General features: G+C 36.4%; 2 protein-coding genes across 17 annotated transcripts in view; one reads left to right on the top strand and one right to left on the bottom strand.

Annotated features, from left to right (window-relative positions):
- LOC139975226 (uncharacterized) overlaps positions 1-3,750 on the top strand; it is an 89,083-nt gene extending 85,333 nt beyond the window's left edge. For all 16 annotated transcript variants that reach the window (XR_011795691.1, XR_011795692.1, XR_011795686.1 and 13 more), the window contains 3 exons: positions 286-451; positions 2,735-2,901; positions 3,611-3,750. Coding sequence is in view for 6 of the 16 variants with exons in the window: in XM_071982966.1 (XP_071839067.1) it covers positions 286-451; positions 2,735-2,738 (170 nt within the window). In the remaining 10 variants the exon portion in view is untranslated. The remainder of the gene's footprint in view (positions 1-285; positions 452-2,734; positions 2,902-3,610) is intronic.
- A 22-nt stretch (positions 3,751-3,772) lies between these two features.
- LOC139975219 (coiled-coil domain-containing protein 39-like) lies at positions 3,773-23,677 on the bottom strand. Its single transcript, XM_071982950.1, has 22 exons — positions 23,520-23,677; positions 22,662-22,776; positions 20,421-20,540; positions 19,725-19,871; positions 19,364-19,522; positions 18,603-18,695; positions 18,195-18,323; positions 16,699-16,890; positions 15,893-15,996; positions 14,757-14,943; positions 13,654-13,794; positions 12,614-12,778; positions 11,668-11,805; positions 11,079-11,195; positions 9,826-9,965; positions 8,342-8,423; positions 7,605-7,764; positions 6,914-7,092; positions 6,282-6,413; positions 6,006-6,122; positions 5,068-5,162; positions 3,773-3,995 (listed from the first exon to the last, which is right to left on the bottom strand). The coding sequence occupies exons 2-22, from the start codon at positions 22,752-22,754 to the stop codon at positions 3,773-3,775; spliced, it is 2,913 nt and encodes a 970-aa protein (XP_071839051.1). The 5' UTR covers positions 22,755-22,776; positions 23,520-23,677.
- Between the last annotated feature and the right edge of the window lie 265 nt (positions 23,678-23,942).

Genomic DNA, 23,942 nt, shown 5'->3' with positions numbered 1-23,942 from the left:
TAATTGCATAAGAACTTCAAAGCTGATTTAAAAATTCTAAAGCTACGCTGTATTTGATTCAAAGAAGAAAAATTTGTGGAGGAAGATAATGATGTAGGCTTAGGAGGATAATCTTTTGATGCCTCGTTAAACATTCAGTGGTAATTTTGCTCTCCATCTCTCGTGGTATGAATTTGACGTATTTGATTGGCCTGCTGACATTTTGATTTCGTAAACAGATCATGTGATGTATAAATCATATTTTTCAACTTCTCTCATGCTTTTTGCTTTCTGGTTTTGGTATAGATGGTGCCATTAACCGACCGCACACTCTCGGTCATACACCCCTTCGGTTCTATTCCTCTGGGCAGACTTCAAGGGCTATCGTTAGAGGTCACGGCCCTCCTCTCGGTCGGTGTGCGTCGGTTGTACTAGAGAGCGAAAACTCATCATTCTTCATGGAAGCTTCTTTGTGAGTACACGGCAGGTTTTACCAGTTTCAAACAAAAATTGTTTCGGGGAAAATCGTAGGAGACATATACCATATAGGAGCCTACCAACAGTAATTTGTGGTTGTGATGCAGATGACTGTTATGAACAATTCTCATCAAACCAGCTAAGATAAATCTTATGCTATAAGGGAGTTTTCACAAATTTAATGTTATTCACACCAAACAAAGGCAATGACTTGATCAAGTCTTAACATTGAACTCATCATGCCACAACATGTTTTCTATTTTTTGCCTCATTTATTACGAGTTTTTTTTTTTTGGTAGTGGAGATGGGGTTTTGCAAATGCTGAATCTAAAATATTGAACCTCTTTACACAGACCTTATGAATGACGTTGGGCTTCAGGGTCAACAATTTTAACATTCCCTACCTTGAAAATACGCCATTGAAAAATAAAGAGAAGGTAAAAGGTTTCAGATCTTTGTGGCACACTTTCTGGTCACTTCGCCCGACAACCATTTCGCCCAACTGCCATTTCGCCCAACCAGCCTGGTCATTTCACCCAGCTTATGATAAAATAAATTAATGGAAAGACTGATATCAGCATGTTGATTGAGCAGCTGTTTCCTAGTCATCGAGTTACGTATATCCAAATTCTCAGTTTATTCAGGTAATGTGCAAGTGGTCATGACTGCAGTTAATGGAAGAGGATGGAATCGTTGAAGTTGGCATTCCCAGTTTTGTCATTTTTTGATAGCATAAAAAAAAAATTATGAAGAGAAAAAGGTAGGCAAAAATTTGAGTGATGGGTCTCATTGATTAGATGTGAGATCCTAGACCGTAGGAAAGTTGTGTTGAAAACCACCAAAGTCGTTATTTCAACAAACACCTCATCTGTCTGCTTGGGAGAGCAGTTTGAAACTCTAGAACACCTAATACAGACCGCACACACTAGAATGTCTCAACTAGTCTAATAGAGACCAGCCAGATTCTAAAACACCCACACCAGTCTAATGCAGACCGCATACTGTAGAATGCCTCAACTAGTCAAAATGCAGACCAGCCAGACATTAAAACACCCATACCAGACTAATGCAAACTAGCCAGACTCTAAAACAGTCAGCCTCTAAAGTGCCCACACCAGTCCAGTGCAGATCATTCAGACACTAAACCACCCAAAGCAGTCAAATGTAGACTGTGCAGACTCTATCTAGGAGGGAGGTTATAGGCCCTCCGTGGGTGTATGTAAGGGGACATCACTGTTTGTTTTTCAAGGAGGGTAACTCAAAACGTTCATGTTAGTTGAACTTCATACTTATTATTATTATGTGGACCCCCCATTGCTTGCAAATTTGGATAATATATGGTCCTGGATTTTAGAAAGTATGAAAATTAAACCGACTTGTTGTAGATATTGCCTACATTCAATTATAATGTATTCCTTTTTTAAGGTCTACATTTGACTTCACAAGTAGCAGACAATTGTGTTTACCTGAATTATATACCAGTCATGTCAGTTCTCAGAATGAACGTTTCTCTGGATTTATTTTTCTCGTTAACATAATTATTTGTTTAAAAACGTGACAAAAGTCGCATTCACGTCATGTAAATAAGTGGATAGCTGCTTAGCTCAATCATAGAAAACACATTGAAATGAAGGCCCAAAGCTATTTAAACCTGTTGATATCTGACACCTCGTCGTAAAACATTGTTTGCATGCTTTTCATGAATATCACAATTGATTTTTAAGAAATTGTCTGTTATTACTCAAACCAGTCTTTACCAGATTCGCAGCTGATATACCAAGGTCGTAGCCTCATATGCCTATAATACCAGATGCAGTAACCCTAATGCAAGATTGAGATAGGATTCCCCACCCCCTTGTTTCTCCCTATCTAGGTCAATAATCACATGAGAATGAGGGGTCAAATTAAAAGAGTGTGGAGTTGTATCATTTATCTCAGAAGAATATGCAACTGGTGGTTTTGACATTTTGTGTTTTCTTCTTCAAGAACTAATTAGCTATAGCACTAGTCATGGTATGATCATTTTGGAAGCTTTAGATGATAGAATACCATCTCTTCTTCTTTAGAAGTTTGGAATTAATAAACAAACCCTTCAAAATATTGAATCGAGGCTTCAAAGGTAAAACTTGTTAGATATTCCATTTTTCTCTACAACAAGCCAAGTTTAAGAGATGGCACTTCTAGTGGCTTTAAGTTAGATGTTCTATTAAGAAATCTTGAAGGTAAATTTGTTTCAATATTGTCAGATATCTCGTCTCCATTTCTTATTTTTCTGCAGGTGACAACTCAAACCTAGAGACATTATCCATTTGAGCCAAGACCCTAGTGTGGATGTGTGTTAAACATGTTATATACAGGCGATTCTTTAGACTCTTTCTTCAATGATCAGTTACGTCCGAAACTAAAACCCGACGCCTCGACGAAAACCGCACGATCGAAAGAAAGGTACGATACTAAAATAAATGAGGAATTGCAAGTGACTTGAAAGTTCGTGAAAGGAAGTATATTTCCCAAAAGGGAGAAGTTATGAACAAAAATTTATAAAGGAGATAGATCTATAAATACCGGCAAAACTATGTATCAATTGTAGACTTTGTTTCAAACACTATACTGAGCTCAAATCAAGACTCGGAACCAGCGTCCTGAATCCAAAACATGGACGTAAATATATCAAGGTGATGTATAGGTATTAAGGCAACCGAAACTCAATGGCAAAAAAAATCTCATCAAAAGCAAAAAAAAGGTTACATAGAAACTTTAAACTCCATGTGTCACAGCAAGTTTGGACATGTGTTCAAATTTGTGGCAGGAGAAAGCCGTGACGTGCTTTTTACAGATAGAAAGTTCCATTAAGTCTTAAAATAGACATAATGAGATATTTATCATTATAAATTTCAATTTTTTATATAAGTTACAGGTTCTGAAAGAGCTCCAATTACTCTTTTTCTTTCTTAACCTAAAATCATTTTTGTATTTTGTTTTCCAAAGCAGTGCTGTTAAATATATATATATAAAGATATATACAAAAGAAATGAATCGTTTAGAATTGAAAGGTTTCGTTCATCAAACTCCTTTCCTTAGATGGACAACGAGGAAATAAAATGACAGAATTATGTACTACAAAATAACGTGGAATGTTTTCTATTTTTTTCAGAAGTCTGGAATACACAGTCGTAGAAATAATGTCAGTACTAATGAAATCAAGGTTTGGTGAAGGGAGGCTGTCTTGCAAATAAAAGCCATCGTGGAATGCCAATAAGAGAGATAGGTGGTGGTCATCACATGCGTATCAGCAATGTGTGAAGTGATTAAAGGCTCAGTACTTCATACTTCGCGCACTGCTCTTGCTACTGGCCGCACTGGCGGGTCGGGAATCTCTTCTACCCGTGGACATTCTCGAGGCCGATCCCGTGGGGGATCTAACTTCTTTAGGCGATCCAGATCTACTTCCAGACAGTCCAGAAAGATCCACCGTCTTGATCGCTGCAGTTGTGCTTCCTGCTCGGCTGGAAGCTGCGCTTCGACCAGATGAAGGCGTCCTGTAAATCGATCGACAGCAAAAAAGAAAGAAATTTTTTTAACGTTTCTCATCGTCTGACCAAGGTTACACTCTTTTTTTTTCCAAAAATGGTTTGACTATGAATTGAAATATGACATGCGGCGGAAGGTCTTGCTATATAAAATCACTTTATTTCCCACAAGATATTAAAATCGATCGAGCTGGGGGGAACCTATAGGCATTGATGAGAAATGTTTTTTGAAATTCTTCAGACATTGTGATGGTACCCTTTAGATTGAGAGATATACATATATATATATATATATATATATATATATAGCGCATTCAATCATCACAGTTCCATTTAGACAGTAAAATTAATTTCATACTGCAGTTGCTTAATCTTCCCCTCACATACAGTAGAGGAGGTATAAGGCCAGACAAGAAGCTTTCCAAAGGTACTCCCCTTTCATTTCTGATTTTGTCTCACAACTTGGTAAGTCTCCTGTTTGCATGAAGCTGATTTGAGTGTAAAATACATTGTCAAAACCAAAGGGAACACTTGCACCCAGCCCTAGCTTACTTTGAAGAGCAGAATTGTGGCAGAAATTGTTCTGGTCATAAACTTTTTTGTGAAGTTTACTAACATTAAGTTTATAAGTCAAATTGCCTAGCTGATCCATAATGCTTCATGGGCTTTATCAAAACAAGACACTAGTTTGCTTTTGCTAGAGTGCTTTTGTTTTGGGGGAGGGGAGGGGTTTGGGAAATGGTTTTGTAATTCAGAGAATTGGGATTGAAATCAGCTGCTGTAGTATTGATATGAATTTGAAGTTCATGTCTGGAAGAGAAACTTGTTTTATGGAAGGTAAGGGGGGGGGGAAGGGGGTGGTAGGTGTTTTTTTTTACTGGGAGGAGTCTGTCATGAGCACTTGTGTAGACACCAATCTTTTGGCTTGTAAAACTGAAACTTAAGTGATAGGATACTTCTTGCACTGATTGTGTGAGGGGATGGGGAGGGGGGGGGGGAGTTGTTTGTGCAAGTGCTCTCCACTGGTTGTGTCATGACCTTAAAAGAAACCAATCTCTTGGTTTGTGCAACCAACACTCACTTTGGTGACAGGATACTCCTTGCACTGATTGAAGATCCCGACCGAGATGTACGCATCCCAGTTGCACTTGGAGGAGGCGGAACAGGGAGGCTTGCCTAGAGGAAAGGAATATTTATTAGAAGTGTCAGAAGAGAACTGCAAAGGGGTTAGTTAATGCATGATCATAACTTGAATGTATCATAAACAATTAAATGTGGAAACACCTGACAATATAACTATGATTAACAACAACACTGCATTCTGGTTTCTGTAACCGACTTTTTAGTTTATGTATGGAACTTAAAAGGCTTTAGTAGCTAACACAGGAATTTGGCAGTTTTTTGACAAATATTGTATTTTTGTCGTGTTATACTAACAGTCAGTCTACCACTCGTCAGTCCACTCAGTGATACTTACGGTTGGTAAAATACCGTCTTCCCTCACAAGAAAGCATTACCTCGTATAGCTAACTACTACTATCACTACTGCCAAGGCTTCACATCTGTCAAGTTTGATGAACTTGAGAGTGTGGACCTGAATAAAGCTACTTGTGTTTGCAACCTTTCTCCTACATATGTCCCCCAAAAAACTGACATCAAAATATGTATTCTTGTAATTAATAACAGTTTTAATTATTCAAGAAAGTACATGGCTTTGATACAACCTTCAAAACTTTACAAATCCCTCTCTGAGAGTTTTGCAGTTGTGATGACAAAATCTGCTTATTATAGTATTCCTGAAAAAACTTCCCCTCACAGACCCTAAAAAATATTAAATGATATTAACAATATATACCTTGAGTATATACCTTAAGAATATATTCTTACAGTATTGCAACATATACCTGCAGTGTATACCTTGAGACGAAAATACAAACTTCTTTTACAAATCACCAGACTCCTTTTGCCTGTGACCTCTAGGTCACAAGACATTTTGTTATGAATAATATTCATATCTACCTGTGAGAAGAGCATGTGAGCTGTCGGTGCTAGGTCTGCGTTCTCATGAATGACACCACCGACTTGCTTCATCACCTGTTTGTTGAAATCTCGCATCTCTCGCAAATCAAAGTCTTTCTGGGTATTGGATGAAGAAAAGGGGCATTCATAAGGTCAATACATCATACAACAGAAATGTTACCTTCAGAAGAGCGATGGTGGTAGCACACGATAATTATCAAATAACATATCTTTTAGTTATTACAGATAACAATTAATCCTTAAAAGCTGACCCACCTCTTCATGAGTTTCTCCTTTACTCTTCTTTGCACTCCTGACATCTCGGGCGTATTTAACGACTAACTTAGAGGCTCTCTCTACCTTGGCTTTCTGTTCGTCAAGCTCTTTTGAAAGTTGTTTGGTTTTATTCTGTAAGTAAAAGAGACCACAAAACGTTTCATTATTTTAACCAAGTTGCATCCACAGTGTGATTGATTGTAATTGGTCTTTTTATAGAAATGAAATTCAAAGTAGGTTTTTTTCACCAAATAAATATAGGTTTGAACTCATCAAAATATAGGTTTGAACTCATCAGTCATTTTCCTCTCATGAGTAATAGTACAATGGCTGGCAGGGGGGAGGGTGGGGGATTGGTTCCAACGGTTCTTTTACTCCAGATCCATGAATTTTTTTTATTATATCATTTCCTTTTCACAAGAGATTGGACGAAATTGGACTTGGATGGTGGGGGGGGGGGGGGATGGTTACACTGAAGGCTTACACTAAACGACTTTACTATGCTTCCAATAAATTTTAATCTACAGATGATCAAAATAAATTTCTAGAATGCTTTCCTTCTGATCGGTGAGAGGGAGGGGAGGGGAGGGTTGAGGATATTGGGTGGACATGGAGTGGTGTGGGAAACTAACCTGTTTTTCCTCCACCATTTCTTCGTATGCTCTCTCATCTCTGGTTAAGTTCTCCATCGTATTTGACATGGTCTGTAGATCGTCCTGTAGCTCACGTATCTGTCGTCTCTTGTACTTGTATTTGTCCATCGCAGCGCGGAGCTGCTCGTCCAATCTCTGTTTCTCCTCGTACTCCTCGCCTGAAAAGATGATTAGACGTTACTAATAGAAACATCCTTAGAGGCTTCTGGAAGAACCGTTCAAAACCAAAACTTTAATCTGAAACTGTTTTATATACCGTGAGATTGAGATAATGGCAAGGTGTTTCAAATAAACTGGTTCATACCAGTGTTAATCTGAGGAGCCACATTGGAGAGGTGGAGGTGCAGTTTCACAGAGTGAAACCAAGCAATAAAAGGGGGGAGGGGATCTATAAAAGTTGAAAAGCTTGTGATTTAAATTTCACACTCTTCAAAAGGTGTCTAAATGGAGATATGAACAAATCAGCAACTGAACAATAGGAAATTATAAAACAATGGGAAAGAACAAAAGATTTTTTTTTTTTTTTAGCTAGAACAGAAGTGACTGCAGGGCCTGGAAAGCTTTGGTAATTGTTCCAGCAATAAAAAATTTAACATAGAAAATACAAGATATCAATCATATATAAATGACTCTGAAGTATTAGGTATTACCTACTGTATTTAATACTCACTAGTTTCTGTGACCCTGTTAAAACTTTTCCGATACTGTTCGTTCCTTCCATTCATCAGACGGAGGGTGTTTTCCAGGGCCTTGATCTCCTTCTCGGCTTTGCGTATTCTTGCATCCAATTCATCTCCCTTCCGCTGTAGCTGTTCTTTCTCTTGAGCAGCCTGCAAAAATTCGAAAATTGGAGGAAAGTTGTTTACTTTTGTCCCTAAATTCTTAGTCTCTTAACTGAAATTGTACATGTTTTGCCAATATTTAACACTTTGAGATTAACTTCTCAACTATGCTGATGATCTGAATATTTTTACATTTTGTAAATTCTAAACCAGAAAAAAAGGAAAATTATGGTATAGTTTAAAAAAGCAGAGTTATTCCAACCTTTTCTTTAAACTTGTAAGCTCAGAGTGTATGCACAACTACAGACTTCACTGTCAATGTCCACACCACCCTTCGGATGTTATAATTCGACATTGCCTTTGATAAATCTACGAATCACAAATTTGACTATTGATGAGTACAACCTTCTGTATCGGGACCATTAGGTAAAGTGACCACACTTGAACTGGGACTTACTCCCTGCCTGCATCTGTCTTAGTTCAGACATTTTTAACTCGTTCGTTTTAGCTTCAATACCCTGGACTCCCAGTCTGCACCCTGGATTACAGTCACTCCTTTGAGATCACCGATATGTCAGCCCCCCCTCTTACCCTCCCCCTCCCCTTGACTTCCCCTGCCTTTTACCTTGATGACATAATACGCCTGGGACACTTCCTCGTCTGCCTCTCCCTCTGGTGGTGCCATTGACACCATCAAGATTTCATACCTAGTATCAGAAAGGAGAGCAGTGTGTGAATTTTATACTCTTGTGAAAGCTGTTTAAGAAAAGAATGACTAGCAAAAGGCCTTTAAATTAAAAGCAAAAGAGGTTTGATACACTCATGGAGGTCCAAAGAGGTTTCAGTTACATAAAGCAAAGTATTATTATATAAACCACTCTCATTGTGCTGGGCTTTGAGGCAGTTGGTTGGTTTTTCTAAAATAAAGATACTTATGATTAAAAATATATTGTCATCTAACAACGATGCCAAAAACGAACGTTTAAACTTTAAAGCCCGATATAAGGTACCTTACTTTCAAAACAAACATGGCAACTTAGCATTAGCCTATCACACTTTCATATGAGATATACCTCTGCCTAGTCTAATTTGCATGTAACAATGGGGCTAAAGTTTTTATAATTGTGTGTGAATGGCAGCTAAGCTAACTTAACAGCAAAATGTACATTTAAAAAGAAATTGTTATTATTATAATAATTATTATTCGCAAACGTTTCAGTACTTGATTGAATCTTGCTAAAAGTAGAATATACTTTCTGTTAAAAACTAGATATTAACAAATACATTTTTCTTATCAAACACCTTTTTTCTGAAAGGTATTTTGTAATAATTTGACAGTACTTTGGCAGTTTTGTTAAAAGCCTGATTCTATTTGATCAAACTTGGATAAACTTCCAGATATTATTCATCACTCTAAAAAAGAAAACCTCCCAAAGTGAAACAGCTGATTTCTGTTCCTTTTAGTTGATTCTGATCAAACATTTTTATTGAACATTCTCCTATCAAATCAAACAAACAATGATTGAATCAACAGAAAGTTTATCCCCAAATTGGCAGTACTCTTTCATGAAACAAATGGAGTTTGCAACATGTCAATGTAAATGTACTAATTGTTGGGGAAGACCGTCTTGGATGAAGATGCTGGCAGGATTGGAACATCAAGCCCTCTTACTTTAAAGCAGCATTTGAATTTGGTTGGCAATTTTTCCAAACCTACTAGAATATTATTCAATATATGACTGGTCACACTTAGAACACCCTCCAACATTTTTTTCCTCCCAACTGGACACTTTGTTACAATAACATTTAACACATATAAGAGCAAAATTGCAAACTTTAAGAAAAAATATCAAATTTTGCCTCACTTTTAAAAATGAAACCAAACTAATCTAGCTAAAGATTTTGAAAAGTACCAAAGAGATTTATCAACATTGATGCAAAAATGCTGTATCCATAGTTACGCTAGCCTACCTTACGCTCTTCGTAGTAGATTAGCACTACTTTAGCATTTTTGTTTTAATGCCAAGTCTAGTTTCTATTGAAATAAAAATGTGAAAACAATCCCAACTTGATATCTCACTTAAAAGAGTCAAGCAGGTCTCTCGTTACCTTTTCCTCAACTTGTCAATTTTGCTGATCCTTTCGTGAAGTTCTGTGCTGACTGTCGCCCTCTCTTCCTCCGCCGTCTTCAGCTGCGCTTTCAACATATCTTTGTGAATACCGATCTCGTGATGACGTTCCTTCATTGCCTGTGGATGATAATAAAAAAATATAAATAATCAAAGGAATCATATCAGAGATAATCAAAGGAATCATATCAGACATAATAAAAGTTTTTGAATCAAAGTCATTCCAGCTGGTATGAAAACATTTCAAAAAATGTTTCCAAGTCTGGACACAATTTCTTAATTGTTTGAATTTGACATAACGACAGGAATCATGAAAAGATGACATTATTATAAATGAATTTTCAAAACCTAAAATTTCTACATACAACATTACTTGTCTTTAATGTAGTTTCAGCAGTGTAGAAAATGTAAAAAAAAAATTAAATTTGGAAGTTACACACTGCTTTCAGCATTTCCAAAGTTTTGACTTGCACGCACTACTCTCTACAGTGAATCTACACACTCAGTGTAAATTTCATTCAAGTTATTGTACTTTGAAGCTTGCAAGAACTAAAGACTTTGACCAATGGTTATCTCATGTGACCTCTGACCCCCAGAGAAAACCATCTAGTTCTTGAGCTCAATGAGGTCGGTCCACATACTATGTATAAAGCTCAGTCCAAGCTTCACTTTTGGAGTAACTGTGTTTACAAGATTTTTCTGTTGACCCCAAATGACATTAGACCTCCATGAGAAAAACAATAGCATTCTTGTAATTAGTGAGATGGATTTGGATACCAAGTATAAAGATCATCCCTGTTTTACTGTTATTGTGTTTACATATTTGGTTGGATTCTTTTGTTGACCCCTCAAATGAACTTTGACCTCCGCTAATTTCAACAGGGGTTTTGCATTGACTACTGTGAATCTAAATGCCCAGTGAGAAGTTCATCCAAGATTCATTTTGTGAGTCATCATGCTTACAATGTTTTCAGACTTTGACCTCTGCTGACCTCAAATGATCTTAGACCCCTACCAATTGCGATAGGGTAATTGTACTCAATTAGGAGGGTCCTTATAGCAAGTATGTAGTTGAACCATAACATACTTTTGGAGTTAATATGCCAAGGCTCACACAGAGCACACATACACTTATATACAAGTATTTTAGATGCCCTTAATGAACAAACATCACATCTCGCATAAATTAAAACCTTCCAGTCTCTGTCTAGCTGGTTACTACGATCAAGTTACCGTTTCTAACTGCAGCCTTCTCTTCTCCAGGCTAAAGACATCATCTGCTTTTGAGTTTAAGATATCGCGTAGCCGTTTGATCTCTAACTTCAGTATGTTGTCATCCACCATCATATCCTGTAGAAATGAGACAGAAAAAGAAATGTTACAAAGTGGTCTCTGCAGGGACTCTGAAACAGGTTTGGGATTTGGGTGGGGGCAGGAGTTCAGTGGTACTGGAATGGGGCATCTATGGTGTTACCACATGTGTGTGAAAATTAACTGCTGTCGATAATATTGATAGATAGGGGTTGGGGGCAAATATATATACTGTTTTATTTCATTGTACTTCAATCCAAAAAGCCAAAAAAAATGCAAATCAAAAATGGCCTTAATATCTTAGATATGAAAAGAACTAAGAACTAATCTATTTGAAGCATAGGAGTTAAACAAAAAAACCATTGACAAGGGCATCAGATTTTATTTTTGCCTTTGCTAGATATCCTACAATGTTTTGAAATATCAGTTCCTCTTTATGACATCATTAACATTTGTTAAAAACATGAAAATAGATTTGAGGTCTATTACGTAAGACCTCTCTCTGGCTTACCTGTTTAGCCTGGACAATTCTCTTGAGCTCCCTCTGAGAGCTGTCGTTGTGAAGGTTTAGCTCTTCTATCTTACTCGTCAGGTCATCCGTCTCTGCTCCTCCTTTCTCTAGCTCCCGTTTCACTCTCCTGATATCATCCTAGCAGAGACAGAAGATGTAAATGAAGTTAAAATAATCATAAAACAGAATATGCATATGCAACCATAGCCACAAAATGAACTTCTCATAAGCAAACAAGAACATTGGTAGGAGAAGGGGTGGACAGGGATGGAGAAGGGGTGGGGGTGTCCAATTGATATGCAAAGTTGCAACAGTTCTAATGTCAAGCAAACATAGATAAAGTTGGCAACACTTTTGGTAACACTGATGGTAAAATGTTCTTGACAATCTGCCCTCTATGATGAATGATCAATTTTATATTATCAATATCACAAAACTATCTTCTCATTTGTGAGAGGTTGTCCGGATATCCAGGGACTAGTGAGTCCTATTCAGAGAACGAAAACTAAACCTTAAGACTGCTAAAAGAGAGAACCAAATTAATTCATGGAGGATGTAGGTCTATTTTGTCAAACATACAGGTTAGCAAGAACAGTTCTCTTGACCACTGAGCTATTTAACGTTGCTAAATTCACCCCCTGCCTTCCTTGACTTGCTGCTTATTAGCATGCTTGAAGAACAGGAGGTTCCTATGAAAGGCCAGAGAGAATATATTGGTTGGAGGAAAAGGAGAGACTAAACCAAATTCCCCCTATCCTTAGATTGTGCAATTTCTAATAGGCAAGCTGCTAGGGTGCTCAAGGGCCTAGGGCCCTGATTATTGCAGGATTGTTGGTCAAAATTTTTTCTTAGTTGGAATGAGATATTTTTGACGGCCAGATTTGGTCTTGCAGACTGCCTATTGAGGAACCAGTTGTTTTAGAGTTGATCCCCTCTTGAAACCCACCTGTAGCCTCTTCAACTGTGTACTCAGTAGAGAGTGTGTATTGTTCCTTTCATCGAGGGCACCCGTGAGTGCTTTGATCTTTGCGTTCAGGGCATCCATCTCCTCTGTGCTTCTCTCGCCCTGCAATCGAGCAATCTTTCTCTCCAGTTGTTGGATTGCAAAATCCTGTCAGAAAGGTTTGAAAAGTTCTTATATGTTGACCAAATGTCAAAATTCATTTGAAATGAAACTCGAAGGTAACTTGTAAATAATGATGAGAGTGCTATCGCAACTTTAAGTGCCCGGCAAATGAAGTGATATTACTCACACAATTGTTTACAATTGGAATTTTATTTAAAAATGTGGCTTTACTTTAAATTACACGAAATTACACTTTTGATTAATAGTTTTAAACTCACAACAAAAATACATGTAGTGTCTATCCTTACCCGATACAGACCCCCAAATAAAAGTGAATACTAATTAACACTTATTAATTAATAAATACTTTAACTATTATAATTAAATACTTTATTATATCATACTAATACTTTCATTAATTAATGTATAATTAATACTAATTAACTAACTATTACTAATGAACTGTTTTTAAGGATCTTTATCGTATCAAGGTTTATCAGAAGTGATGTCTGCCTATAAATCATTGTTTTATAGCAATGCTATGGTCAATTGCATAAAACAGATAGCACTGAAAGCAATGAAACTGACATATCATCTGAGATGTTTGTTTGATCAAGCCCTGGGCGGATAAAGAAACTTTGTAAGGAACAAGTCTAACAATTAGCAAAGTTATTACTGGAATAATAGTTGGCCTGGGGTGTACAAATACCAGCACTTTGGGCTTTTTTCCACATGACCATACAGCAGTTACAAAATACACGATCATGTATGAACCATTTCCTGATAATAATGTTAAATGAAATGCAACTATCAATAATAAACTATAAGATTTAATACCATAATTTTTTTTTAATAAATTTAATTAAACTCAAAATTTTAAGATAAAAAACAGGAAATTTATGCAAACTCTTTGTTTCTACCTGATTATATATAATTTCTTGTTGCTTCAACGAGTCATGATCATACTTGTTGATACGGCTGCTGAGGTTTCGGCTGGCGGCTCTGGCGCCCTGGATCTCGGCAGCAGAATTCTTCTCTACAGTCTTGGCATTGTACAGTTCCTAGACAATAGAAGATATATGCAAACGGATTAGGGTTGTAGGATCAAGATTAACCCAAATCACTTTTAAATCTCTGCAATATCCAAAGGGAACAAAACTTTAAGGCCAAGTTTTCACCTGCCTCATTTGGATGGGTGTAAACCTTATGAAAATACTTTTGTGAAACAATTAGCAATTAACACGAAGGCTACACTCTTGACAGAAGCAAATAAATTAACTTTAAGATAACAAACATTGTACTTAAGGAATAGTTAGAATAAGGGGGGGGGGGTCATTTGAGAGGAAGTGCAAGAAAAAAATTTGAAATTTTTTGAAATGAAGTAGTTTGAACTGTAATTTTCACTTTGTACATGGTTGGACTCCTGCCTTACAATTGGGCTTGAAAGTGAAAATCAAAGTCTATTAAAGGGGCTTAGAGTGATTACCAACAACATAAACGAGTAGCAAAACCTTGTTCCATTTTTTGAGACCTTCTTGTTATCCCTTGCAATGTTAACATACTATAATAATAATAAATGGTGGCTATTTCCTCCTGTAATAGTTTGTGTCCCTGTTTCATGGTACATTAATAAGACATTTCCTTCATAAATATTCACTGTCGGACCCCGTAGCCAGGAGTTAGAGGGGTACTGACAATCTAGAGATGGACACCAACAATTTTAGAAGTGACACAATACGCATACCCTGAAATTTGTGAGATTTTTAGGTACATGATGGTAACACAGTTGTGGGGAGGGGGCACAGTAGTCTGCATGGGGTCGGGGTAGGCATGTTGCCTGGTCTGGCTACAGGACTGAATTATAGTATCTATTTTCTGAGAGTAATTAGTCAAAATCAATGTGGTTAACGCTTATTTCAGTGCCACTGTGGTGTAAGCTGTGCTGAGTCATTGGTAACCTGACATGGGCATCTCATATGGAGAGGAGAGCATATACTTGAGAGTCGAGAGATTATTGACGAACCTGCGATTTTTTGTACTGCACATCGCGGAGTCTTTTGAGCTCCTGCTCCATAAGCTTCATGTCTTCCTCTTCATTTTCTAGCATATTATCCATAATGGCCGCTTTCTCTTCTGCAGAAATGGTCGCATCACTGGCTGCTTTCAATTTCTCCATCAGATTTGCACGGTTGGCTTTGGCCACTTCAACTCTATTAGTGAATGAAGAAATTAGTTTTTATATCAATTATTAAAACTGAAGTAAAGACTGAAGTAAAAAATGAAGAGAGACTGAAATTAATGAGTGACTGATGTAGACGATCCAGCAGATTACAATTTCCATTATTTTCATTAATTCGGCAGTAAGTTCGCATTTCCTACACCATTTTTTTTGTTTTAGTTCTAGTGAAGGTTCACTATTATTCAGTAAACTGACAATTAACAACTTTATCCGAGAAAGTACTTTCTTTGCAGACAGTTTTACAATGCAAGAAAACCTTTGGACTTCAAGAACTATTAAAGAAAAGATTGTAGAATGTTGTATACTATGTGTAAACAAAGAAGTGGTCAACCCAACCTGCTCTATTCAAGTATTTTATTGGCATTTACACTAGTTAACTACAAAGTAGCCAGTGACCCATCAACAAGTGTATCATGTCCCAGTCTTGGGTGACTCCCACAGTTTTGAGAGCTATTGCTCTAATCCACACAAAATAATACCCTCATATATAGCCTCCTCTAGGGGGGATATGTTACCAAAAGAAATGTTCCCATACCGATAGAAAGGATCATAAAATAGATCGATGGATGGCGTTACTATTGCATCACTCTGAAGGCTTAAATATGTCTATATAGTCAGAGTAAAACCAAATCGCAAGCTGCTACATACCTGTAGAACAGTGAAACCTTATCATTCATAAGTACTTAACATTCATGGAATATTAAACTTAATTGTTCAAATTTTGCATAGCAGTTTTAAAGGAGACTGATATTTGTCTCTCATAAATGCAAATAAACTGCTATGTATGCTTGGCACTGATATTATGAGCAATTCGCCCATATTGCAAAGCATCTTCCAATGTGATACTGGATAAACTATTGCCTGTTTCTACCGGTTTACACGGTTTCTACCAGAAACCGCACAGTAAACATTGTACGTACCGTCTCTTCTTCTCCTCGACGTCCTTCTTGAGTTCATTAACTTGTCTTCTCATAGCTTCCAAATCAGAAGCCGTCCTCTCCACTGTGAATTTTAGTGTTTCCATCTTGTGTGGACAGAAGGAGAAAAGAAAAGAAAAGAAAAAAATATTTATCTGGTGTCAAAGCAGGGCACTTTATAGCTCAATTCTAACATGTTGGGTAAAATGTAGTATATATACCCAGCTGTATGTGCATAACTTGTGTGGCACAATGAAAGGAGAAAACTATATCTGTAAGACATTGCCTTCAGCAACTATCCCATTAAAAGCAAACTGGAAAGTTTAGAATCAGGAGAAAGAGCTGGTGAATGTTTTGATACTATTTTTAATAATAGGATCATTTCTAATAATGCAGTTCATTAGCTAACCCCAAGGTGATGTTACATTTAATAAAAATGAAGAAATAGTTCAATACCATGAAACTTTCCAACGGCCTTTTGCATTGTGCATGTGAATGATATACTTTATTTTTCTGTCTAAAGCCCAATATAGGGAGTGCCATGAGTGTACATTTTTTATTTGCATGAGAACTGTCTGTGATCAATTTCTGAACCTACAGAAGAGTTTGATGCTGGAAATGATTTTGATGCTGGAAATATATTTTGATGCTGCAATTGATTTTAATGCTTTGTTTTCAGTTCATGTGATTGTTTATCCTGCAATGCACACAGTTTGATCAGTCATAACAGATATGACCAAACCAAAACAGCTGTAGGAGAAGAAAGAAGGAAGAAGTGGCTGAGAAAAACCTATCAAGGATCTTCTAACCTCATCTTGGAATTGAATCCTCTGAGTCTCATTTTGCTGGTAGTCTTGCCTCAACCTCGCCGCCAGACGGTCTGTCTGCTGGATCTGTTTCTGTTGCTCTTGATTATTCTCCATCTCGTTCTCGAGAAACTGACGTTTCTCCCCAACTTGGCTTTCGTTCGCCCTTAGTTCTGCCTTGGCTTCGGCTAATCGCTACACAGAAAATATAGATTACGATACCTTTTAGCAAACGTAGAGACCCTTAGTAGGTTTGATATCTTCATATCCTGCACAGAGTGCAACCAGTTTAAAAGGATGGGCCAGGTAAACATTTATATCTAACTGATGAAAGAGGGACATATTCTAAGCATCCCGGTGAAGTGTTAACATTCAATTCCTACGTACATCTTTTGAGGTACCAGCACAGTTGAAATTTTTACCCAAAAGTGAACAACTTGAAGCAAACCGGTGTGATAGTCATAGATGCACACTGACATATTACTATTTATATTATCTTTTCTTCACAAAATGTACATATCCAATTTTCTTCTTCAAGCTTAGTGGGAGACATTAACATATGAAGATACTGGAGTCAAATGCGGGGGGAGGGGGGTACTGATAACTTCTTCACACCCCTTAATGTAAAGATGGAACCTTGTATTGTCCAAGGTAGAAAATTTAGGCGAAAGAGAATGGAAGAAACAAATATTTTCCTCTTTGTAACCATGACATCACACCTGTTTGCTTCAAGTTCACTTACTTTACAATCTGTGACAATTTTGTTTATCGATAATCTTGATAACGCTACACAGGAATTTTTTGGAAACCACGGCAGAACACTAAGGATATGTTCCTCCGTCATCAGTTAAAACTAAATTTTTCCCTTGACAATCCTTTCAAAGGGCAGAGGAGATTTGTGAGAGAAATATTTAGTTGATGGAGATCTATGATCCTCTGCAAACACTCAATCACCAAACACTTCAAACTGGAACAACACTTCAGTGGAAGTCGACAAAATGATATAACTATTGACTAAAAGGGAAGAAAATTATTATGATCAGATGATCAAAGATGGAATGTCGAGATGGTTATCATTTCTTTTCACTACTACTGGAAAAATATTTCTGGCCCATTTAGGTTCTACGAAAATGGTTGATTGGTTATACATAACGTTTTCTTTAGGAGGATAAGAGTTTACGAATGAGAAGTACGCCAATGTACTACACATGCAAGAGAAATATTCATGAGAAAGAAAGCTGAGGTTCTGACATTCTGGTGGGATGTTCCTTATGATCATATAAATACAATTTCATTAATAACATCTAACCAATTGCTAAATTTGCAGTTGAGATGTTTTCATTAAATTTAAATATGCCACAGACTTATATATTCATAACAAAGCTCCAAGTAGTTCATCCGTTACATGTAAATATAAACAGACTACAATAAAAAAAAAATATATATCGATTTATTTTTGGTTCAAATTCTACAATAATCTTTGAAACTTTCTAACATACCAATGCCAATCCATCCATTTCTCTGTCTCGTTTCTGCATCTGCTCGATGGTTGCCTCCCATTGGGTGATCAGATTTTGTCTGTCATTGTGTGCTTTTCGAAACTCTTCTGCTGTCTTATCCAGCTCCAACTATTAGAATGGAGAAAAAAAAATACAATGTAGTTGTTTTGTTAAGGACGATATTGAATTGGATTAAAATTTCTATCAACACTCTCTTTTATCCATTTAAAAAAAGGTATTTCATTGACTCAAATGTTCCAGATTGTATTTAAGAAATATATCAATATATAAGGTGAAGTTTCATTTCAGGCCACTGTTTTAGGTCCCTTACCTAATCTCCACACAAGCAGGACTGTTGTTACCATATCAATTAGCTACCCCCTCCTCCCCCTTCCTGATACTACATACCTGGGCGGTGAGCGTTTCGGTCATCTCATGGTTTAAGTTTTTCCGTTTCTTTTGAGCATCTCCCGTCATTTTCTCCATCCTCAGAGCCAACTCCTACAAAATATTGAACAGAAAAGCAAAAGTAGGAATGATATTATTAATATAGTAAAAAGACCAGTAAATATAAAACTGGATATAAAGCTTCTGCACATTTTAATGCACTATTGTGATAATAATTAATTTGCAACATCCTTTATGTGTATATATATATATATGTATCTCCATATATATATATATATATGTATGTATCTCCATATATATATATATATATGGAGATATATATATATATATATATATGGAGATATATATATGTATGTATCTCCATGTCATGCTTGTTATCAAATATATATATATAAAGTCATGCTTGTTATCATAATTATTGTATCTCACTCGAGATCCAGCCTTTCTCTAAATGCAGCATAGTTGTTTAACAGTTTTTCCGTTATTCCTATATATATATATATATATATATATATATATAATAATGGCATACTGTTCAATGATTCAAAGTCATGCTTGTTATCATAAGTTTACAAAACCTAATCATTGAACTTCTTCCAAACAACTTATCTGAAAGGCATCAATTTGGGGTGGGGGGGGGGTGGAAGAAGCTATAAAGAATAAAATCTGACTTTTTGTCAATCAGTTAGTTTTCATAAATCTGGACAAATTAGGACAAGTAAAGCTAAGAATACAAACTATTGATATTAATAAGGTCTGACCTTGATCTTAGCATCGTCTATCTGTGAATACTTCAGCAAAGTCATGGCATCTTCATCTTTACTGGCAGATTCTTCTAGCCAGGCTTCCAGTGCTTGTTGGTCCCATTTCAACTGCGACTTCATCTCTTCAAGTTTCTGTGTGTTCTTAAATATGGAATTCTGAAAAAGACACACAATTTAAAAAAAAAACAAAAAAAAAACGTGTTAAACTCTTTAAATATTAATAAACAAATACATATACAAACACCCATTCAAGTATTAGTGTTTTCATTTTTATACTGAAATTTTATACATTTCTTATGCTCAGTAAGCATGACGATGCAGTGTGAAAAGGTGCTGTCTGCAAAGTTCTGCAACCTACTTCATGAATGTTTTTCCTCTCTTGCAGTTCTGCTAGATCATTCTCCAGTCGTTTGATTTCTTGCTTCAAACGTCCCTCCTCTCTCTGTGCCACTAAAACCATGTGGTTTTCGGTTTCGATCTCTCTCTCTCGAGCACGGCTCACAGCCTGTCGGTAAGATAAAACAAGAAGCTGACATGAACCTCTGAAAATTAAAGTTAGTGAATGGTTGGAAATGTAGATATACCTAGACACTGACATACACTTGCTTACAAAACTATATTGGCAATAAATAAAACGATTATAAAGTCATGAAAGGTTTGTAAGATCTTTAAGTAAAAATTATTATCACTTTGCCGTGGCCTTTAGCACTTTCATGGCAAGTGCACCTGCTGTATACCAAACCTACTGTATTCTGCACACTATTTGTTAAGAATTATCTCTGCAATGCTTTTGCCATTATTTATTAAAGGTGAATGTTAGTTTATACCTTGAGGCTATTCCAATCAATATGCTTCCAACAATTTTAACTTTGCATGTACTAACATGAAAAGCCCACTGATGTTCTATGACGATACCAAAAATAGTTTGTAGATGCAGTATGTATAAATACAACTGTCCACATGGCATTATGAATGTCCATGTGAAATGCTTCTTCTTCAGGAGCAAAGTAATTAAATCAAGTAGATATTAAAACCAAATCAAATAAAGACAAACCTGCGTGTTGTTCAACTCCTGTTGAACATTTCTCATGTGCTCGGTAAGAGCAAACAAACGATCTTCTGTTTGTCCCAGTTCTAGCTGGAGCTTTGTCATATCTTGCTGGTTTTTCTGAAGCTGTTAGATATGAGATGGAAAATAATATTGTTATTTTTTATTCTAAAGAAAAAAAAAATGGGTACATCATATCTGTTCATCGTAACAAAGGCTAGCTGTGGAGCTATGGGGAACATTAAAGTTCACATGGGGGCCACTTCTTGTACCGGCAACTAAACCCTTTTCCCTATCTCCCATCCATCCGCCTTCCCTATTGGCCCATCTTTAATCAAGAAACAATTTTTAAGGTGATTAATGAACACCATATTTTACAACTACTTAGCTTAGTTTATAACACCTGACTGTGCACATAGTTAACCATTCCAAAGAAGTGGCTAACAGGTCTCCTAGAGTGCCAAGCTTTCTGCAAGGTTTCGTTTGCTACAAAATTACATGTATGATGGCATACAGTAAATTTGCGATAGCAAAGGCTTTAATGACGATTAATGACAATTTTGCTGATTTTGCTCAGTGGTTAACTTCTATTCTTCAGCTATCTGTTTTAATCGAGTGGCGTCCCACAAGGCTCAGTACTTGGCCCCATCATTTATTGTATGTTCACCAAACCACTGTGTGAAATCATAAAGCGTCACCAAGTCAACTACCACTGCTACGCCGATGATACGCAACTCTATTTACAGTTTGATCCCAAAATGCCATGGACAGAAATACAAGAAAAGTTGCAGGAATGTGTAAACAATGTTGGGATGTGGTTGAGGAGAAACAAACTTATGTTAAATGATGTTAAAACGGAACTTGTTATTTTTTCACCTAAAACCCAATTGAAAGACGATGTAACTCCGCACATTACAGTTGGGACCAATACCATTTATCCTGCATCTATTGTTAAGAATTTATGAGTTTACTTTGACTCTCATCTTACCATGGAGACCCAAGTTAATCATATTATCAAGTCTTGCTATTTCCATATTCGTAATATAGGTAGAATAAGAGATTTCATTACAACTGATGCATGTAAAATACTGGTTCAATCCCTCGTTACCTCTCGCTTCGATTATTGCAATTCTTTACTATTGGTATTTCACAGTCTCTAACAAACCGCCTACAACGCACACAAAATTGTGCAGCTCGCCTTATATCTAGAACTCCTCGTCGCAACCATATATCTCCTGTACTGTATGAACTACATTGGTTACCTGTACGTTTTAGATCAAAATTTAAGATTCTTTTACTTACCTTTAAGGCTCTTAATCACTTGACCCCTAGTTACATCACCAATGAGACCATACCTTATATTCCGCCTAGATCCTTACGCTCAATGAATAAAAATTTACTTAGTGTGCCTTCTACCCGTTCATCAACATATGAATTTAAACGTTTTGATTATACTGCTGCCACATTATGGAATAACTTACCCCAGGACATATGCAATATTAATATAGACTTAACGCAATTCAAGAAATTACTTAAAACACTGTTTTTCAGAGCTGCCAACACAGATTAATGTACTTAATTTTACTTGCTGTACATACTTATTTTAGGTGCTATTATTGTATTTTAGTCATAATTTTTCTATTTATTTTTCTATTTATGTTTTAACATTTCTATGTTTCTATACAATCTTAACTTTTATATCCTTTTTAATTTTTTTTACTTTTAACAAATTTTTATCTTTTGCTGTAAAGCGCTTAAGAGCAATTTTTTAATTGAATAAGGCGCTATATAAATCTCGTGTAATAATAATAATAATCGATGGTACAAGCAAATTTCACCAACAATAGAAAATGCTATACTTTCAATGGTCGAAAGTCAAACTGCTCGATGCAAAACGAAAATTTCCCTAACTTCGCGCATCATTTGAGGTTTTAGTGTACATAAATGTGGGGAAGAATCCACAAAAGGACTCAAAATACAATATTTGTTTTTTTGATACAATGTGGATGTTGTTAATGCTTTGTCGATGGAAACTGCGATTGAATAAAAAGGGGTTACAATCTGACTCACTTACACAGCAACTACAGTGTCTATCAATGCAGCTACTAGTACTACACATCCACAGAATGAGAATTTAGGGAACATGCGAAAATACCGTACACCACCATGACACCATTCTATAAGTACAGCCGAAGAAAATACTTTTCAAAAAGGAATGTAGGGTTTCGATTAGATGCATTTACTTACCAACTTTTCAAGTTTCTTGTTGCTATCATTAGCAACTGGTACCTGGAGACCTTCATCCCAGTCCATGCCACTAAGGACACTTTTAACACTCATTTTGAAAGTCTGACTTCTTAATCTATTAGAGAATGCAGAGAACATGAATGTGTAATGCAAGGTAATAATTGATGCTCCTGGTGCAACTTAGGCCTACACCTTTATGATTGATAATTTAATACCTAAAGTTAACCTAGTAGTATGAATATCAAATACCATTTCATATAACATTTTTGTCATTTTTAATTCAGTTTACTACATTTCAATACACCCACAGAGTAGGGAGGTTTGTGCTTGCTTAATCAATAAAAATTAATGATTAATTCAAGAATTTCAGTCTAAGACATCTGTTTCACATGTCCTGGACCTAGGTTCACATCAGCTTAGGCCTAGGCCTAGCAAGTAACGACCAAAAGTTACATCCAATTCACCTCTCCAGACTAACAACAAATATCTAATTCTTAAGCAAAGAAATCATGTGATTTTTCCTTTCCTTTATTGTGACTTAAATACCGACTTCTTCAATACTTTTAGTAGGCCTCAGTTAGGATTTAGCCTATTCTAACATTAATGTGTGGAGCCCACACCGGAGCTAGTGTTAAGCCTAAGGCTTCAGCCATTGTGCTTAATAAGCTCAATATAAAACTGGTGTGGTATAGGCCTAGCCTAGGTTAGTTAGGCTGACATTGACAAAAACATCAGATGGGAAGGTCTCAACTAAAGAGAAAAGGAAATCAAACGTTGAAAGCCCACATGAAACAAAGCAGCTGAAAATGAAAGTCACTAAATATTCATTAAGGCAACCTAGGTACTGTGAATACTCACCTCTTTCTGTAAAAACGTCACGAACTAGTCCTAGGCCTACTGTTTTAACGTATGATGAATCACTCACACAATTCCTGCAGTACAAAAATGTCATTGTTTGGGCATAGCAACGGTAACGTACAGATGCCTGCAAATTCCATAATAGTCTAATACGTTTATTACTCATATGCACGTCATTATCAAATTCGGTGACAAATCCAGTCTAAAAGACGTAGAATATTATTTTTTCCATTTTGAGATCGAAACCTTATGTCTCATGAAAATTTTCCCACTTCTAAATTGAGTGTGGAGATTTTCTTGTGCTCCTTATTCTATCGTCAGGTTACTGAGATGGCCATTTTTTAAACAAGATAATTAGCTAACGTTGTTTACAGAACTGGTCAGGCGTAAAACTACATGAGTTTAACCATGGAACTCGGTGAA

Source organism: Apostichopus japonicus, chromosome 10 (assembly GCF_037975245.1).
Source record: "Apostichopus japonicus isolate 1M-3 chromosome 10, ASM3797524v1, whole genome shotgun sequence".
Taxonomy (NCBI): domain Eukaryota; kingdom Metazoa; phylum Echinodermata; class Holothuroidea; order Aspidochirotida; family Stichopodidae; genus Apostichopus; species Apostichopus japonicus.
This window is presented reverse-complemented; position numbering and strand designations above follow the sequence as displayed.